Source organism: Diabrotica virgifera, chromosome 1 (genome assembly GCF_917563875.1).
Source record: "Diabrotica virgifera virgifera chromosome 1, PGI_DIABVI_V3a".
Classification (NCBI taxonomy): domain Eukaryota; kingdom Metazoa; phylum Arthropoda; class Insecta; order Coleoptera; family Chrysomelidae; genus Diabrotica; species Diabrotica virgifera.
In genome coordinates, this window is record NC_065443.1 from 227,632,311 (window position 1) to 227,650,662 (window position 18,352).

Genomic DNA, 18,352 nt, shown 5'->3' on the forward strand with positions numbered 1-18,352 from the left:
ACAGATTATACATTAGACAGGAGCTTGAAACAAACGAGAATCAATGAAAAGAATGTATGGGAAAAGAAGCCAAACCATGAATCAGTCAAATAGGCATATTCACTATTATACTATTTAATGTCGTGCTACAAAAGGCAATAAGATGATGATAAGATGAAGAGCCGAACAAACAGTGTCCTCTTCTGGTGATATAGTTATAATAGTGAAGAGGAGAGATATGCTGGCCAAATGCCGCAAGAAGTATGTTCCGAAGAAGCAATAATTTGACTTAAAATAAATGAACATTATGAAAACAAATGAACATGAAAATAAATGACTAAAAAATAAATGGGAATTGATAAGGATATTCAAAATAAAATAAAAATAGGAAGTATGGAATTTCAAACATTTATTATTAAATATATATGTGTAAATTTGTGGAGTCATTTTAAGTTTTAGAATAGAATAGAATAGAATACTTTATTGGTATAGCTTTACAGCTGCCATCATAAAGATGGATATACACGTCAGATATACAACACAATATAGTCACAGACACATAATCAAATACCTATACATACACTTAAATTTTAGATTTAACATAATGTACATTGATAAATATGAAAATTATTAATATTAGACAGAACTCATAACAGCAATCTAGTTGCTAAGTATTCTTCTACACTGTAGAATGCATGTTTACATAGTATACTTTTCACAATTCTTTTGAATTTCACCGGATGCAAAGATCTAACTTCATTTGGAAGATGATTATATAGCCTGACCCCCACATAATCTGTGGACTTCTCAAATTTGGATAGTTTGTGACCAACAGTAACAAACTGATTGGCATTCCTAGTTGAGTATGCATGTAAATCAGAATTTCTCTTGAATGAATGTAAATTATGCTTAATATACAATATGGATTTCAAGATATATATGGAAGGCAACGGTAAGATATTGTTATTAATGAAAACTTGCTTACAAGTATGCCCAAAAGGAATATTGAAGATAAGTCTAATAATTCTCTTCTGTTTAATAAACACTGTGTCTGATTTTGTGGAATTACCCCATAACGTAACATTATAAGTAAGGTGACAATAAACCAAAGAATAATATACATTAATGAGAGTTTTAATACTGAGTGTTCTCTTCAACTGTACTAAAGCATAGAATGAACAATTTAGTTTCTTATTAACATATTCAACGTGAACATCCCAACTCATAAACTGGTCCAAGAATACACCTAAAAATTTTATGTTTGGAATATTTACAATTTCAGGAATAGACACAACTGGCATATTTCGTTTGCATCTAAAATGTATATACGATGTTTTATCAATATTCAGTTGTAGCAAGTTTTGTGTACACCATGTTTGGAATAATCTGATAACCCTTGACACTCTATTTTGAAGCTCTACGTATGTATGTGCTGATACAATCACAGATGAGTCATCTGCGTACATTACAATGTGGTCATGAGTAATATGATCGGGTAGGTCATTGACAAAAATAAGAAATAGCAGTGGTCCCAACACAGATCCCTGCGGCACTCCTACATCTACACTGAAGATGTCTGACCTTTCCTTGTTTAATTCAACATAGAATTTCCTCTCCAGAAGATATGAGTTCAATAAATTTAACATGTTACCTCTTATTCCGTGGACATACAATTTGTTAAGGACAAATTCAAATTTAAGACTGTCGAATGCTCTGGAAAGATCAAAGAAGATACCCACTACAAGAAGACCATCATCAAGGTGCCTATAGACAGATTCCATAAATACTTCAGTAGCCCCCTCTGTTGATCTTCCGGATCGAAAGCCATGCTGTTCTGAACACAGTGCATTATTTTTGTCCAAAAACTGTATGATCCTAGTGTAGTAAGCTCGTTCAAAAATTTTTGAAATTACATTTAACAAAGAAATAGGTCTATAATTATCAATACAAGTGTGATCGGATTTTTTATATACTGGAACAATTTTACTTAATTTTAGGTTTTCAGGAAATTCACCTGTGTTGTATACTAGGTTAATTAAATATGCCAGCGGTTCTGATATAACATCCTTGATGTGTTTGATCATTCTTGTGTTTAATTCATCATTTCCAAAAGAATGTTTATTTTTAAGACCACAAATAATATCAAGAACCTCATCAGATGTTACTGGAAAATAAACAAAACTGTCTATAGTCCACCTATGTGATAAAGTACAGTTTTGAGGGTTATTGTCAAGCCTATTTTTTAGTGCATTATTTCTGTCATTGAAATGGCATGCAAAATATTGAGCTAAATTTTTATCATCAGATATTAGTTTGTCTTCAATTTTGAGTTTAATTTTATTAGTACTTTGCTTTCTCCCTATAGTTTTATTTACTATACTCCACATAGTTTTTTGTTTATTATTACTACTTACAATTTGAAGATAATTGAATTCCCTTTTCTTTTCAGCAATAAGATTATTGTATTCCTTCTTGGTAGCTTTATACTCATTCCAGATGTTACTATTATTAGAGTTTTTAGCTTCATTAAATAGGTTTTTTAATTGTTTACTCCTAGCATATATGTCATGATCAACCCAACCTTTACTTTTATGCACGTCCTTACCTATTTTACTTTTAAGGGGACAGTTTGAAGTAATAGCAAAGTTTAAAGTATCCATAAATTCGATAAAAGCGTTATTAGTATTACTTTCATTGTATACCTCGCAAAAACCAATCCTCATTAAGTCTTGTTTTAGGATGTCTAAATTATTATCATTTAAACACCTAAAACACTGCTGTTTTATATTAGATTCCATCCTATCCTGATTACGACCTACAACAATGTCAAAAATAATGGCAAGATGGTCACCCATATTGGGTTGATTGACTTGACAAGTATGATTCATAGTGATATTATTAGTAGCAATGTAGTCAATTTTTGTTTTTGTTACTTTATTGTTATTCATGAAAATACGTGTTGGTATATTTGGGATATTAAGAGACAAACCAAACGATTGAAAAAGATCATCTAATCGAAGTTTTTCATTGCTCTGAATTAAGTAGTTGATATTAAAGTCTCCACAGAGATAAATTTTATCAACACGGTTGTGAAAATGACCTAAAATATTAAAACAATTATTTATAAAAGAATCTAGATTGCTGTTAGGCGTTCTGTACACATTAATGACTAGAAATTTACAGTTACAGATTAAAATAGTCACAGCACAACATTCAAAGCTTTCTTCCTCAGAGAATTTACGGCAATCAACGACTGAGACTGCATACTTGTCTGTCCCAGATTTAGATAAAATAAGAGTTCCACCATGTATTTTATTTTTTCTAGTAAAATGGGTTACTAAAGTGTACCCTGGGATATAAATAAGATTAATATTATCCTCATTACACCAGTGCTCCTGAATACATAGAATGTCAGGTTTTTCAGCATTAGAAAAAAGCTCAAGATTTAAAAGTTTGTTTGTTAAACATTGTACATTAACCGAGATTAACTTCAATTTAAAGTCATTTACTATACGTGAAATAGTTGTATTGCTTGAGGACCCACCTAATGCGACAGCGTCCTCCTCATCTTGAAAAACGAGACTAATGCTCCGCTGGGCCAGATTTCTCGCTTCCATGCATTCTTAATTAAGTCTCGTCTAATGGTCACTTTCATGGATGCATATATGTCAGGTTTTTTGGACTGATGGATTTCGCATTTTACGCCATCTAAATGATTTTCCAGGAACTTTTCTAATTGCTCCGGTTTTGTATCAGGCTTTAGGCGAGTCACATGTAGGTTGATCATTTGTGGAACAGCCTCAATGTTGCAAGGTGACTCGGTACTTCCAACTAAGAACTTCCTCTTTTTTCTATGAGCTACCTGTGTCCACGCACCGTTGCTTGAAGACTCTGAAAGAACCGGAGCATTATTTTCAGTGTTCAACAGATTATGTAAAACAGTTTGAGTTTTGGCTTCTTGCATTGCGGCACTCATTTGTCTTGATGTAATGTATTTTTTTTCATTTGGCACTTCATTTCCAAAGTTTGTCGATGTTGAGGATCGCGCTAGCGTTCCGTCTGCAGGAATTTTAGTCACTACTAATTCAGTTTGTTTACTATTAGTAAGGTCATTAACATTTTGTAGTTGTTTATCATCTTTACCAGGGGAAGTCCAGTTTTTTCTTTTGTCAACGTTAATTACCTTGAATTCAGGTTCTTTAGTTTTTTGTTTTACTTTTTCTTCAAGGAGCTCGTTAGTTCTTTTTAACAATTGATTATTATCAAATAAAATTTTATATTTTTCCTCTTTTTCACTTAAAATTGTTTTTAGAAAATCAATTTCCAACTGTAGGATATGTGCATTTACCTCTTGAGTATGACTTACTGAGTTTCCTTTGGGATTTTCAGATTGTTCACATGTCTCACATACAATTCTAGTATCACATAACTTTATACATTTCTGCTTTTTTCTTGATGAACAAGATAAATGAAAAATACTTCCACATTTTATGCACACTATAACGTTAGTAGTTTTCTGGCAACATTTGAATGCTTTTTCCTTAAAATTCTCATCATTTACAGAGAGGAGTAATTTCACGTGCGCATCGTTCGGCGCCATCTTGATATATAGGATATATATCAATCAGTTCCTCTTATATTTATAAGAGGAACTGTGTCCTATGCCTTTTCTAGATCAACACATAGTAGAAGTACAGTAAAACCTCTGTTAACCGAAACAGCTGACAGTTTCAATAATCTCGTCAATATAAAGTAAATTTTTGCAAAACGGAAACAATTCAATGTTAATTTGTCAACATTTCTTTAATACAACTAAAGAACGCAATTAAATATATAACATGTTACGAAATCACCTTATAGTATTTTTTAATAGCAACTTTGACCAAGAAGGATATGCAATTTGATATTATAAGAAGAATACAAAAAACAATGTTATTTTTAACCGAAATCCTTGATATCCGCAACGGCCTCCCCCCCTTTAATTATTTCGGTTAATGGAAGTTTTACTATAGTTCCTTATCACATGCTTCTTTTTTTTCCACCAACTTATTGCGAATAAATGATCCGCTGTATAATACCTGCATGTATTTCTTGATGAACCTCGATATATGTATATCATACTTACTTTATCTCTCTTAAACCAAGTAAACAGTTATCTTAACATTACATACTGTTCTCTCTCAAAAATATGATGCATCTTATTCTAATTTCATAAATGGTATTTTGAAAGTTCTTATAATAACTGCCTGATATGTTCATTCAATTTGTATAGTTTTATTGTAATTTTCCTAGAAAACGGTTACTTTTTAAATAAACCTATTTTATTTTCCTTCAAGATGTTTTTTGTAGCATTCTATTTTTTTTTTATGAGAATGCTGTGAATAATCCAGCATGTGTTTATTTGCATGTATGATGTGTCATTTTGACCATACTTGATTCTGCATCACTAGTTGTACTCACTCAATGTCTACCAAACAATCTTCCCATGTGCCATATTATGGTATGCTTTTTCGAAATCACTCGAGACATTTCATTTCTATACACTGCTATAAATTATTCTCTTCTAAATCGTTATACCCTCACTAAGTGATTAATATGAAAAATACAAAGATTGCGCTGGGCAGGTCACAGCCCAGTGGGACGTCAGCCAGTAGGAAGACCAAGGAAGAGGTGGATAGACGAAGTGAGAACAGATTCTAAAGAGATACTGAGGATGGACAACTGGAGGAGAGCAGCCAGAGACAGAGATACTTGGAGGTAGATGCTAGGGGAGGCCAGGGCCCGACTTGGGCTGTAGCGCCATAGGAGAGAGAGAGAGAGAGAGAAGTGATTAATATGACTCTATTAACAGTCTTTATTTATGTTAATAAAGTTCTGAGATGAATTTTATTTTTGTTTTACTTTTTATTAAATCCTGTACTAAAATAAATTACTTAAAATAATTACATATTATTACAATAAACATTTAAATCAACCTTCATACATTTAGTATAAATAATAAAGGTAATAAAAAATAAAATATATATAATGAAAAACAAATGAAAATTTGGTATTTATTTAATATAGTCATAAACACAAAATAAGACTAATTTACAAATGAAAAAATATCATTTTAACTGACACATTCTGCCATGACAATGTTTTAAACGCCATTATGCTCAATTTTGATAATGTGGTCAGTAATATCAAGCCTAATTTTATTTGTTAAATTCATGTTTTCCAAAACAGTTACTAAAATGGTGAATGGAAGAAACTAGGTATACAAATCCGATCTAATAATTGGACTACAATGTACAATAAGAGCCCTAAAATTAATATTATGGATTCTTCTTGTCAAAAGTGTACTTGGTAGACTTTTTAAAGTATGTTATCATCAAATATGCACTTGCATTTTTCCTTTCTTCAGTTATTAGTACTTAGTACACAAATCTACTTAGTGTTTTCATTCTACCCCAATCTAAAATCCTACAAGTTTAAAAACATTATGAGATACAAATAGATTAAAAGACAACTCAATACCTGTTGGAAGAAATTCCACTGCTTTTATTTAGGCAATACATTTTTACCTAAAATGCATAATCTATAATCTGTGTTGCAACTAATTTAAATAATGTTAGTTCTTCCATTTATTTGTCACAACTACCATTACCATAAACCCATTTAATTTAATTTCGGTATGTTATTGTTCTCCCGATGACATAAAACTCCGAGCTACTACGTTCAATTCGATTGTATCGATCTGAATTTGATATCGATACCGAATCGCCTGATTTGTTGGTATGCTTTCTAGACGCAAGTGCATACATTACACTTGTTTAGACGGTTGGGTTGGAATTTTTGGTATAGCACCCTGCCTATTCCGAGTGCTCTGACGCTGAGGACCAGCCTGTGCTGGTGTTAAAGGCGGAAAATCGTGTGCATATCGCTGCAGAAGGGGGTTGGAGGCGTCGTCCCGCTCGATGCGGAGGTAGGCCTCGCGATACTTATCGCGGACGATTTGCATCTCCGCGCTAAGCGTCTCGAGGTCCAGCTCCGCCGTGACACGGTTGTAGCCTCTGGGTGGTGGTACAGTGCCTTCCTGTTGCAAGGAAGCGAACTGGTTGGCTGTAGTGGTGGCTGTATTGGTGGCTGTAGTGGTGGTAGTAGTGGTGGCAACGTTTGTCGAGGTCGTCGTCCGAGGACGAAGCGACCGGGTGGAACTGACGGACCTTACTGATGAAGGCATGACAATTGGGAGGATGCAAGTCTAGCGATCGGAGGGCACCTCAGCCTCAAGGTGTTCTGGGGGGTAAATCCCAGGGATAAAGGTGGCTTGTCCACCCCTCCGTGCTTTTCCGGCGTTAGACAGTGACAATATCTACCTGATGGGTGCAGTTTACCCTGCTGCTGGTGGGTCCCTCGTTGTAAGCCTTTTTCGCGGTTAGTTTGGCCCCCTTACTCGCACTTGTTCTTGGAGCCGTATGTGAACACTAGGTAGAGTTCGGGGCGAGCGAACTCGCTCGAGCCCAGGGCCAGAGTATTCCTCTGAAACCCCGCAATCAGTCTACCTTTTTGGTTTACACGGCCAAGCGTCGTTGGTTTTTCACACTGAGTCCAAACTAATCGCTTAGGGCTAACCGTGCGCCGCTTCTTCAGCACTTGGTGCTCTCAGGCTTCTCGCTGTTCGTCGGTAAGAGTGGGGTGTGCTAGCAGTGACCTTACTCTTCGACGACCGGATCGAGAATGGAGACGTAAGAAAATAATATGTCAATTTATAATTCGACATAGCGTAATTTTGGCGCTTGCGCATGAGTAGAAACAATGACTTATTTCAACAACACACAGCCTATAAATTATACGAACCGTAAACAAACTTTGTGTTTATTTATTTATACTATTATTTATAAAATATTTATCTGTTTTGTGTGTTACAATGGATTAGGAAATAAACGAAGGTATGCTCCTTGCTGCCGTGGAATTTCCAACTATGTTGTTTCATTTTCTGGTCTTTAAAATGTTCATTGGATTTAATTATTATCGTATGTGTGTGGATATAACCGATAACCCCGAATTAACAGGCTAATAAACAACTTATATCTTATATTTTTATCTGAAATATTGAAATTACACTATGATATATTTTTAATAAATTAATAACTTAACACCCATTGTATTTAACAAATATGTAATTAACAAAATTCGAATATGTTGGACAAACAACTTTTTACAAAAGGGTTGAGGTGGCGGGTCCACTTTGAGTGACAGAACAAAATTCTGCCTCATGATTGGCCCGACGGAAGAAACGCACTGTAAAAGATGAAAGTTGGTCATCTCTTCCGTTACGTTACGTTTCTCTTACGCTCCGTCAGGCGCTTGCGTTAATTTATAAACAGGAGTACACAAAATTCGGTGTTGATCTTTTCCAGTGCGTCTACGTCTACGCTACGTCAAACCAAAGAATACTCCATCCAACAAGAAGCGAAAGCATCGACTATTTCACGATCCAAATTTCTTTGCGCATGTACGATCCGCCATGTTTCATGTATTATTTCTTATTTCTCAACCTAACCCCTAACAGCTGTTTGTTGAACCTAACAAATAATGTGAAATGTGAATGTATTTGTAAAATTATTGTGTTGTTTAGTCTTTTCTAATTGTAGAAAAAAGAATAATACTATTAAACGTATCTATTGTTAAAATAAACTCTCATTGTGATGGCTCCACGCTAAGGTGGATTTTCTTGTGTGGTTCGTACTGGGATGCGCCACTAAATCGTAAACAAATAATTCTCTTTTCAGTACCGAGACCGAGAAATCGTAGCAGGTAAACGATCGTTGGGCAATGAGAGAAGTTCCTTTTAAACATTTATATGATTCATTTTCATTAATTTTCAAACATTTATGTGATCCATACGTACCTATCTATTAAAATTATTTATTCCCAGATTTTTAATAAAGAATAAAAACAATTTAAACATAGCTATTTATGGTAGGGGAGCAAAGTATGCTAAATGTGCAGTCACTCGAGCGTTATGGGGACCTATTGGGTTGTGAAGAGTAGGTCTTAAAACCAAAAAAAGTTAAGTAAAGTTTTTCATTTTAGTGGGCGCTTGCCATTTTTTAATTTAATTTTCCATTTCCAACAATCGTTTTTTCCGATTATAACGCCATCTATCCATAATTCGAAAAAATGTTTCGAATAAAAGTTACTTATTTTTACGTAAGGAATCCAAATCTGCAATAAAAAATGGGGGCTCCTATTTAAGATTTTAAAGTAACCCCCCACCCGACCTCCGTGGGGGGTCGTGTTTAGTGCCATTCGATAGATTTTTCAAAAATATTGAATAAGTGTATTTTACAGTTTTTCGATCTGGTGTTCATTTCGCGAAATATCGCGGTATTCGTATTTAAAATATTAAATTTACCCCCCACCCCTCTACGTAGGAAGTCGTGTATGGCATCATTCGATAGATTTTTAAAAAATATTGAGCACGTATTTTTTAGTTTTTCGATCTGTCATTCATTTCGCGAAATATTCGCTTCTTTCTTGTGAAACTTTGGGTCTCACCCATTTCCTTACGCCCGGATCAAATCGTCAGATTTTTGAAATATACACTCTTTTGCATGTACTTAACTTACCTTATCTTAATCTGACAATTTCGAGTTTTTTTAAGGATAGATTTCTTTTTTCGGGCCCCCCTTAACGAACTCCCCTGTGTTAAGAGCCAATATATGGTATAGGTACATCTGCAGGGTATCAGGTTTCTCCCCATATGATAATCTGACGCGCTCGAGTAACTGCAAAAATCCCCGCTTGGGCTCCCCTACCATTAGTGTTTTATTTAATTTGCAATAGTATTATTTTATTTCCAGTAAACAAACATTTGCTTAATTTTGTTCAGATCATTAAGCATTTATCTTAGCACCCTATTCAAAATATGTTTTCGTTATCGTACATTTGAAATCTAACCAAATTTAGTGTACGGTTCTAGAAATAAAAGTCGTTTTTAATTTATGCAAGGCAGGTGCACAACATCAATTTTTATTTTATGACAGCTGAGAGAAAAACTTATGAGTGAAAGATAAAGACTTGCACATAGTGTTTATTAATCTTGAGAAGGTATATAGAAAAGTTAACAGAAACCTATTGGTACTAAGTAGGAAAGGAGTGCCGACTGAATATGTGAGGGTGGTACAAGAGATGTATCAGATGGTAACAATTAGAGAGAGCGAATGCAGCTGAAACTGGAAAATTTTGTGTGAAAGCAGAGGTTCATTAGGGTTAGGTTAAGTTCCATATTAAACCCGTAGTTATTAATAACTAGAACTAGCGAATAACTAGAAAAGATAATGTTAGAAATGAGTATATACGAAAAAATTGGGTGTGGATCCTATTGGAAACAAAATAAGAAACAGGTTAAGGTGGCTAGATGCTAGATCTGATGTCTTCTTTCTTTTATATAGGCAGTACTGCATGTTTTTCTTCAACGGTGCATTTCATTCTGTTTCTAAATTGTCATTCCAGTTTTTCCTTGGGTGTCCATTACTTATTCTGCCTAACAGTGACTTGTCCCTGGCTATTCTTACTATCCTTGATTTTAAACATCCTGCTTATATTATGTTGATTCCATTCTTCTTTTCCGTTCTTTACCCAGGTATTTATACACTCGCGATCATAAAAAGCGGGTCACTCGATGAGTTATTCAAGTTAGATTTCTCGAATTTTCTAAACCTGTTGTCCGATTTGAGTGATTTTTTAATGTGTTATAGCCTTATTCTTTAACAATATCGCCATAATAATATTGTTGCTAGACAGGTAAATTGTCATTGTATACCGGGTGTAACAATCATACTGGTGTTTTATCCTCAAAGTTCGAAACACCCCGTGGAATGTTTTAGCATAGATAAAATATTGAAATTCAAACTCGATTGTAGCCTTAGGCTTTCTTAACATTTTCTTTTTTGATTTGTGTTTATGTTGGATAATAAAAACGTTAGGCACCTTAACAACTAACCATGTTCTTCATCAATACAGGGTGTTTATAAATAAGTGCGACAAACTTTAAGTGGCAATTCTGCATGAAAAAATAATGACCGTTTGCTTTATAAACGTATGACCGCAAATTCTTGGGTTTCGAGATACGGGATGTTGAATTTTTTCTTACAAACTGACGATTTATTTATTGCTCGAAAACCGGTTGAGATATGCAAATAAAATTTGGTAGATGTTAAGAAGTAGTTATGGCGCATTTCTGACATACAATTAAGAATTTTATATTCACCATTGGCGTGCATACGGGATGTATCTAAAATGTTTATACCCGTATGAACGCCAATGGTGAATATAGAATTATTAATTGTATGTCAATAAATCCACAATAACTGTATCTTCAAACCTACCAAATTTCATTTGCATATCTCTATTGGTTTTAGAACAATAAATAAATCGTCAGTTTGTAAGAAAAATTTCAACATCCCGTATCTCGGAAACGAAGCATTTGCGGACATATGTTTATAAAGCAAACTGTCATTATTTTTTCATACAGAATTACCCCTTAAAGTTTGTCACACTTATTATTTAGAAACACCCTGTATTGATGAAGAACATGGCTAGTTATTAACGTGCTTAACTTTTTTATTATCCAACATAAACAAACAAACCACAAAAGAAAATGTTAAGAGAGCCTAAGGCTACAATTTAGTTTTAATTTCAATATTTTATCTACGCTAAAACATGCCACAGGGTGTTCCGAATTTTTAGGAATAAACACAGTATGATGGTTACACCCGGTATACAATGACAATATACCGGTCTAACAACAATATTATTATAACGATATTGCTAAAGAATAAGGCTATAACATACTAAAAAAATCACTCAAATCGAACAACAGGTCTAGAAAATTCCAGAAATCTAACTTGAATAACTCATCGAGTGACCCGCTTTTTATGATCGCGAGTGTATTATCTACCCCACATATGCGTCTGATTTCCTCACTTCTTACCCTGTCCTGTAGTCCTTTTCCAGCAATCCTTCTTAAGATCTTCATTTCGTTGGTCTCCAGATGTTTTTGTGTTTTGCTTGTATCTGGTCTTGTTTCGGCCGTATAAGTCATAAGTGGCCTAATAACTGACTTATATATTCGGGCCTTTGTTTGCACTCTTACGTGTTTGTTTTTCCAAATTGTGTCGTTTAGGCATCCGGCCGTTCTACTGGCTTTAATTATTTGTTCTTTTACCTCTTCTTCGATATTGTTTTCAGCTGATAGATTAATTCCCAGGTATTAGATGCTAGATGTGATGGGATAATTGTTATATATCCAGGCGAATTGAATTTGGTACAGTACAACCAGAGTTTCCAGAAACCTCAGATGCACAGAAAGAAATCGAAGGTGAATAAAGTCATTCTAGCCTCAGCCGCAGAGTTTCCTCATGCAGCGAGAATATAGTGGTGTTGGAGGTCAATAGACATTCAAAGAAATTTCTCAAAAGGAAACAAAAAAAGTCATCAACCTAAGACAAAGTTAATAGAAAATTTGAAAGTATAATTATGTAGGTACTAAGTAAAAAGGTCTTGGGTCAAAAATATCTATTTTGACAAAGTTTTTTAATACGAAAAAAAGTAATAAAAATCGATAGAAATTTTCATCTCTGTTTTGAAATTAACTATTAAAAGCAACTAAGCATTAAATTCAACTAAGCATTTACATAGTTTAAAAAACTTAGTCAAAATCGATATTTTTAACTTAAAACCTTTTTACTTGTCAGTACAAAATTGATGTATGGGTTATATTAAATTTTAGAGAAAAAAATGCAATTAATATTAAATAGATCAACTTAAAAACACTAGTTTTAATTATTACTTTGTTTCTCAGTGTAACTCAAATTTCCTACTGTTTTGAACGAATTCCTCATTACTTTTCTTAGTGTAGTGTGAAGTATTACCATTACCATTCTCCGACCGATATTTCTGTCCCCTGAACATCAAAGGAGCCGACAGGTGCTTTCACTTCTTGTTGGATGGAGTATTCTTTGGTCAAACTATAAATCCGACTTTAGCGAAACGGTTTTTTCAACGCTGTGTCTAGGTACACGCTAACGTGTACGCAAATAAAAAAGTTAGGTACACGCGAATTAAGGCGGCTGCACAATTGACCGGGAACGGGAACGAGAACGGAAACGGGAACGAGAACGGAAACTGAAAGCATCAGCAGATTCACAATTAAATGGTAAACAGCTGTTTTGTGTCACTGTCACTTGTGCTATTAATTATTTTTCTTCTCAAAATAAATTTTGTGGAACGATCTTTTTCTAATTTTATTAAAAGAACATGTCTGTTAAATCTAAAACTATGGATTTATTTGATGACGAGCTTTTAATATTTTCGTTTTTTATGATCTTGGAACTATAATTTACACAATATGTGTGCAATCGCAAAGGTTTGTCAGCATAAAGATAAAAGCATATCATTCAAATATTTATATTATTATTGTATCTAATTACCAACATCAATCATACGGATAAAGACATTTTTCCAATAAAGAAATCAATCGTTCGTCATTTATTTTAATGCAAAATGTATAAAAATTGTCACTAAAACTTGGTCACACACTTCTAATAACAAATTTTCATTGGGCATTTGACAGTATTTTTAATACTGCCTTCTGATTGGTTCCGGGAATACAACGGGAACGAGAAAGTTAAAACATGGTCAACTTTCCCGTTCCCGTTACCGGACAGCTTCTCGTTCTCGGTTATTGTGCATCTACAACATTAATTTACGTAGAGGTTAACTTTTTTCCCGTTCCCGTTTCCGTTCTCGTTCCCGTTCCCGGGCAATTGTGCAGCCGCCTTTTTAAACTTCATCGTTGTGTCTAGGTACACGCTAAAATGTACGCAAATAAAAAAGTTAAACTTCATCAAGCTAGTGACTATTTAGCGTGGGCAGTGACTGTATATTTTGATACACGCTATTTTGATATGTTTAGTGTTTGTTTGATAGAAAAATATTTGTTATGACGTTTAAAGGCGGCTGCACAATTGCCCGGGAATGGGAACGGGAAAAAAGTTAACCTCTATGTAAATTAATGTTGTAGATGCACAATAACCGCGAACGAGAAGCTGTCCGGTAACGGGAACGGGAAAGTTGACCATGTTTCAACTTTCTCGTTCCCGTTGTATTCCCGGAACCAATCAGAAGGCAGTATTAAAAATACTGTCAAATGCCCAATAAAAATTTGTTATTAGAAGTGTGTGATCAAGTTTTATTGACAATTTTTATACATTTTGCATTAAAATAAATGACGAACGACGATTGATTTCTTTATTGGAAAAATTCCTCATCCGTATGATTGATATAGATCATAGTACGTGTACTTATATGGTAACTAGATACAATAATAATATAAATATTTGAATGATATGCTTTTTATCTTTATGCTGACAAACCTTTGCGATTGCACACATATTGTGTAAATTAGTTCCAAGATTATAAAAAACGAAAATATTATAAAAGCTCGTCATCAAATAAATCCATATTTTTAGAGTTCACAGACATGTTCTTTTAATAAAATTAGAAAAAGATCGTTCCACAAAATTTATTTTGAGAAGAAAAATAATTAATAGCACAAGTGACAGTGACACAAAACAGCTGTTTACCATTTAATTGTGAATCTGCTGATGCTTTCAGTTTCCGTTCTCGTTCCCGTTTCCGTTCTCGTTCCCGTTCCCGGTCAATTGTGCAGCCGCCTTAACTTTCTCGTTCCCGTTGTATTCCCGGAACCAATCAGAAGGCAGTATTAAAAATACTGTCACATGCCCAATAAAAATTTGTTATTAGAAGTGTGTGATCAAGTTTTAGTGACAATTTTTATACATTTTGCATTAAAATAAATGACGAACGATTGATTTCTTTATTGGAAAAATGTCCTCATTCGTATGATTGATGTAGATAGTACGTACTTATATGGTAATTAGATACAATAATAATATAAATATTTGAATGATATGCTTTTTATCTTTATGCTGACAAACCTTTGCGATTGCACACATATTGTGTAAATTAGTACCAAGATTATAAAAAACGAAAATATTATAAAAGCTCGTCATCAAATAAATCCATATTTTTAGAGTTAACAGACATGTTCTTTTAATAAAATTAGAAAAAGATGGTTCCACAAAATTCATTTTGAGAAGAAAAATAATTAATAGCACAAGTGACAGTGACACAAAACAGCTGTTTACCATTTAATTGTGAATCTGCTGATGCTTTCAGTTTCCGTTCTCGTTCCCGTTCCCGGTCAATTGTGCAGCCGCCTTAATTCTACCAACTTTTTTATTTGCGTACACGGTAGCGTATACCCTAGCCACAACGTGTTTGGAAAAATTTTGACGTTTTGACGTCACACTATCATGGTCCATTTGGTGATTCGGGGAAATAAATTTTTTGGGCCTGGCAACGCTGCTTTGACCAAGTTTGACAGAAATTTGAATCTGTTAATCTGTAGAAAACCATAGAATAGAAAACACAGTTCATAATTTGTTGAATGTTGATATTTTTAATTACATTTCATTACTAGAAATTTCATTATAGTGGTTGGTATAAAATAAATTAAGTCGACACTTTCTTACTCTTGAGCAGGTAATTCAACGTTAGTAATAACAAAATAGACAGATATTTGCACCAATGTTGAAACCTATATTTTCATGTATAAATTGTTTTGCTTATAATATTACAAATTGTCGGTTTTTTACTAAATGTTGATGTAACATAAATAAGTCGATTGTCTTTTTTAATTTGGAGTACCTAGTAGGTTATTCAAAATTTACATAAGTACTTATTATTGTCTACTTTAAAATAAATTTTTCAAATAATTTCAAACTTTCTAGTATCCACCAAAATGGATGAAGGTACAGCTCAAAAATGTTCTTATGTAATTCAATCCGACCAACATTGTCTACAAACGACAGCAGGACTATGCAATCTAATGGAACACCAGAGTTTAGTGGATATCCTCCTATGTTGTGGTAATAATTGCCTTCATGCACATAAAATTGTGTTAGCATGTCACAGCAAGCTATTTAGGGTGAGTACCTATATAAAAAACAGTAGGTATTAAATTTACTTATGCACCCAAAATATGCAAAACTAATGCTATAATATAAATACTTCTTTTCCAATTCACTTCGATTCAATCCACTTGTATAAATTAATACTACATTGAAATATATCCCATTCTCTTTGTTATTGAAGGATTAACACTTATTATCTTTGTTATTGCCTGGTTGCACCAACAGATCTTAAACTCCAGCTTAGCTAAGCTCTACTTATAGATAGGGCCTCCTTGAGTATCACTTACGTTGCACCCTAATTTTAGATTCTTACCTTATTATTAATTATATCTATTATTATATTATGGTATTCTTATTGTAATATTTTATAATTATATTATATTAATTCTTATGATATTCTCGACTTAAGCTTAAGATCTGTTGGTGCAACCAGGCATAAGTAAGATAGCCCTGTTTTGTGACATACATCTCTCTCTTCATTAGTGACCCCTGGAGGGAGTGTAGTGGTCAACGTGATGTCATAATGTATTGTCTGTGTCCTAAGAACAACCTCATAGGTACCTCTTTCTTTTAACTCATACATAGGCAACGAACTGTCAATACGGATGGAATAGGCATGAAGAACTAGGCATGTAGTTAATGCGGCCAACATACAAGAGAGAGGTCCAAAGAATGGGCAGGAAAATTTGACAGGCTGTGTACAACTTGTCAACTTAAATCAGGGAAATAGACCTCATATTTATAATTCTTATAAAATTCTAAAGATAAAAGTAACATAAAAACATAATCAAGAACTTCTTCACTTTATATAAAACAGTCACTAATTTAGTATTTAAATAGTTTTAAAATTATTTAACTCCCAAATACTGTGGGAAAGTATTTGCAAGGCCCCCGCTACCATACGTGCAAAGTGTGCAATGCACACGGGCGCCATCCTTTAGGGCGCCAAAACCCAGGGTCAAAAATTAAAAAATAATTTGCAAAGAAAATAAAAATTAATTTTAAAACAAAAGTTGAGAAATTAAATGGGATTAGGTATAAATCCAAACGAAACATATTTAAATTAAGTGACAGCGATCTTTTAAAACGTTGTTTTGTTCTTGAAGAGTGACTGACAGATCAGGATAATAAGGATAGGTATAGACTCCAATGATTTGTTTAATGCAATTAAAAAGTTATTTTCATTATCTGTTGATACTGACCCCTTAACTATTTTACAATATACAGTGATGAGAACGCTAATAACCGGCAAAATAGCTCAAAAGATGGAAAACATAATACATTGAGATACAGAAAGAGATGAAACTAGTGGAGGTGGAAATTATCATTATAAACGTAATAATTAACATTACATTACATAGTTTCCCACCTTTAAACATCTGTGACAGGAGTATTTTATAAAATTCTACTGTCACAGTGACAGTTGTCATACTCCTCTGATACGTCTAAAGGTGGGAAACTATGTAATGTAATGTTATTTTAGACATTTATAACGATCATTTCCACCTTACTAGTTTCATCTCTTTTTGTTTCGCAATGTATTATGTTTTCCATCTTTTGAGCTATTTTGTCGGTTATTAGCGCGCTCATCACTGTATTTTTGAAAACAATTTAATCTTCAAACTTCCAAACGTAAGCATTTCACTAAGAATTCTTTTGACATTACCTGTATCTTTATAGCTGCTGATGAGCGATCTTTTTCAAAGTTAAAAATCATTTGGGCAATGCTTCAAGAACGATTGCCTGGGCTAGCAATATTAGCAATTGAACAAGAAATTTTTGATGGTATAAATGTTAAGAGATATAATTGATGAATTTGCAACAGCAAAGTCAGAAAATATCTCTACTGCAATAGCTATTTTTTATTTTTCTATTGTACCTATAGCCCAGTAAATGGATGTGAAATACGGCGATACCGTGTAATTTTCAGGGTGACCAACGAATTGCACGATAATTTGGATGCAGGTTCTACCTTTACCCTCCACTTCAAAGTTGGACTTTGTCGTTGGTTGCTTTTGCTTGGGAGGTGAATAAAACCCCTTCTCGGTGGTGAAAAAATGTAGGTTTAAAAGTTATTTGGTGAGTTATTTGCGAGTGAAAATGTTTATTTCTCAACAAAAAAATAACATTTTTTTAGACGGTTTTTCGTATATAACTCAAATATCGAAAAATACTGTTATCAAAAATGTAGCTTATAAAAAAACGAAAAAAATGGTGTGTTCATGAAGTCTTAAGACCTAGTAAAAGCAAAATTGGAGCTGGTGAGAAAAACGTTCTTATTAGTCAAATTATAAATCGAATATTTCAACGTGAAATAACCAAAA

General features: G+C 33.6%; 2 protein-coding genes across 3 annotated transcripts in view; one reads left to right on the plus strand and one right to left on the minus strand.

Annotated features, from left to right (window-relative positions):
• Positions 1 to 6,020: 6,020 nt before the first annotated feature.
• On the minus strand, positions 6,021 to 7,508 carry LOC126879043 (uncharacterized). Its single transcript, XM_050641934.1, has 2 exons — positions 6,499 to 7,508; positions 6,021 to 6,444 (listed from the first exon to the last, which is right to left on the minus strand). The coding sequence occupies exon 1, from the start codon at positions 7,202 to 7,204 to the stop codon at positions 6,785 to 6,787; it is 420 nt and encodes a 139-aa protein (XP_050497891.1). The 5' UTR covers positions 7,205 to 7,508; the 3' UTR covers positions 6,021 to 6,444; positions 6,499 to 6,784.
• A 7,615-nt stretch (positions 7,509 to 15,123) lies between these two features.
• Positions 15,124 to 18,352, plus strand: part of LOC126879039 (uncharacterized) — a 72,243-nt gene continuing 69,014 nt past the window's right edge. For both annotated transcript variants that reach the window (XM_050641930.1, XM_050641929.1), the window contains exons 1-2: positions 15,124 to 15,597; positions 15,846 to 16,042. In XM_050641930.1, the coding sequence (XP_050497887.1) occupies positions 15,857 to 16,042 (186 nt within the window). In that variant the 5' untranslated portion in view covers positions 15,124 to 15,597; positions 15,846 to 15,856. The remainder of the gene's footprint in view (positions 15,598 to 15,845; positions 16,043 to 18,352) is intronic.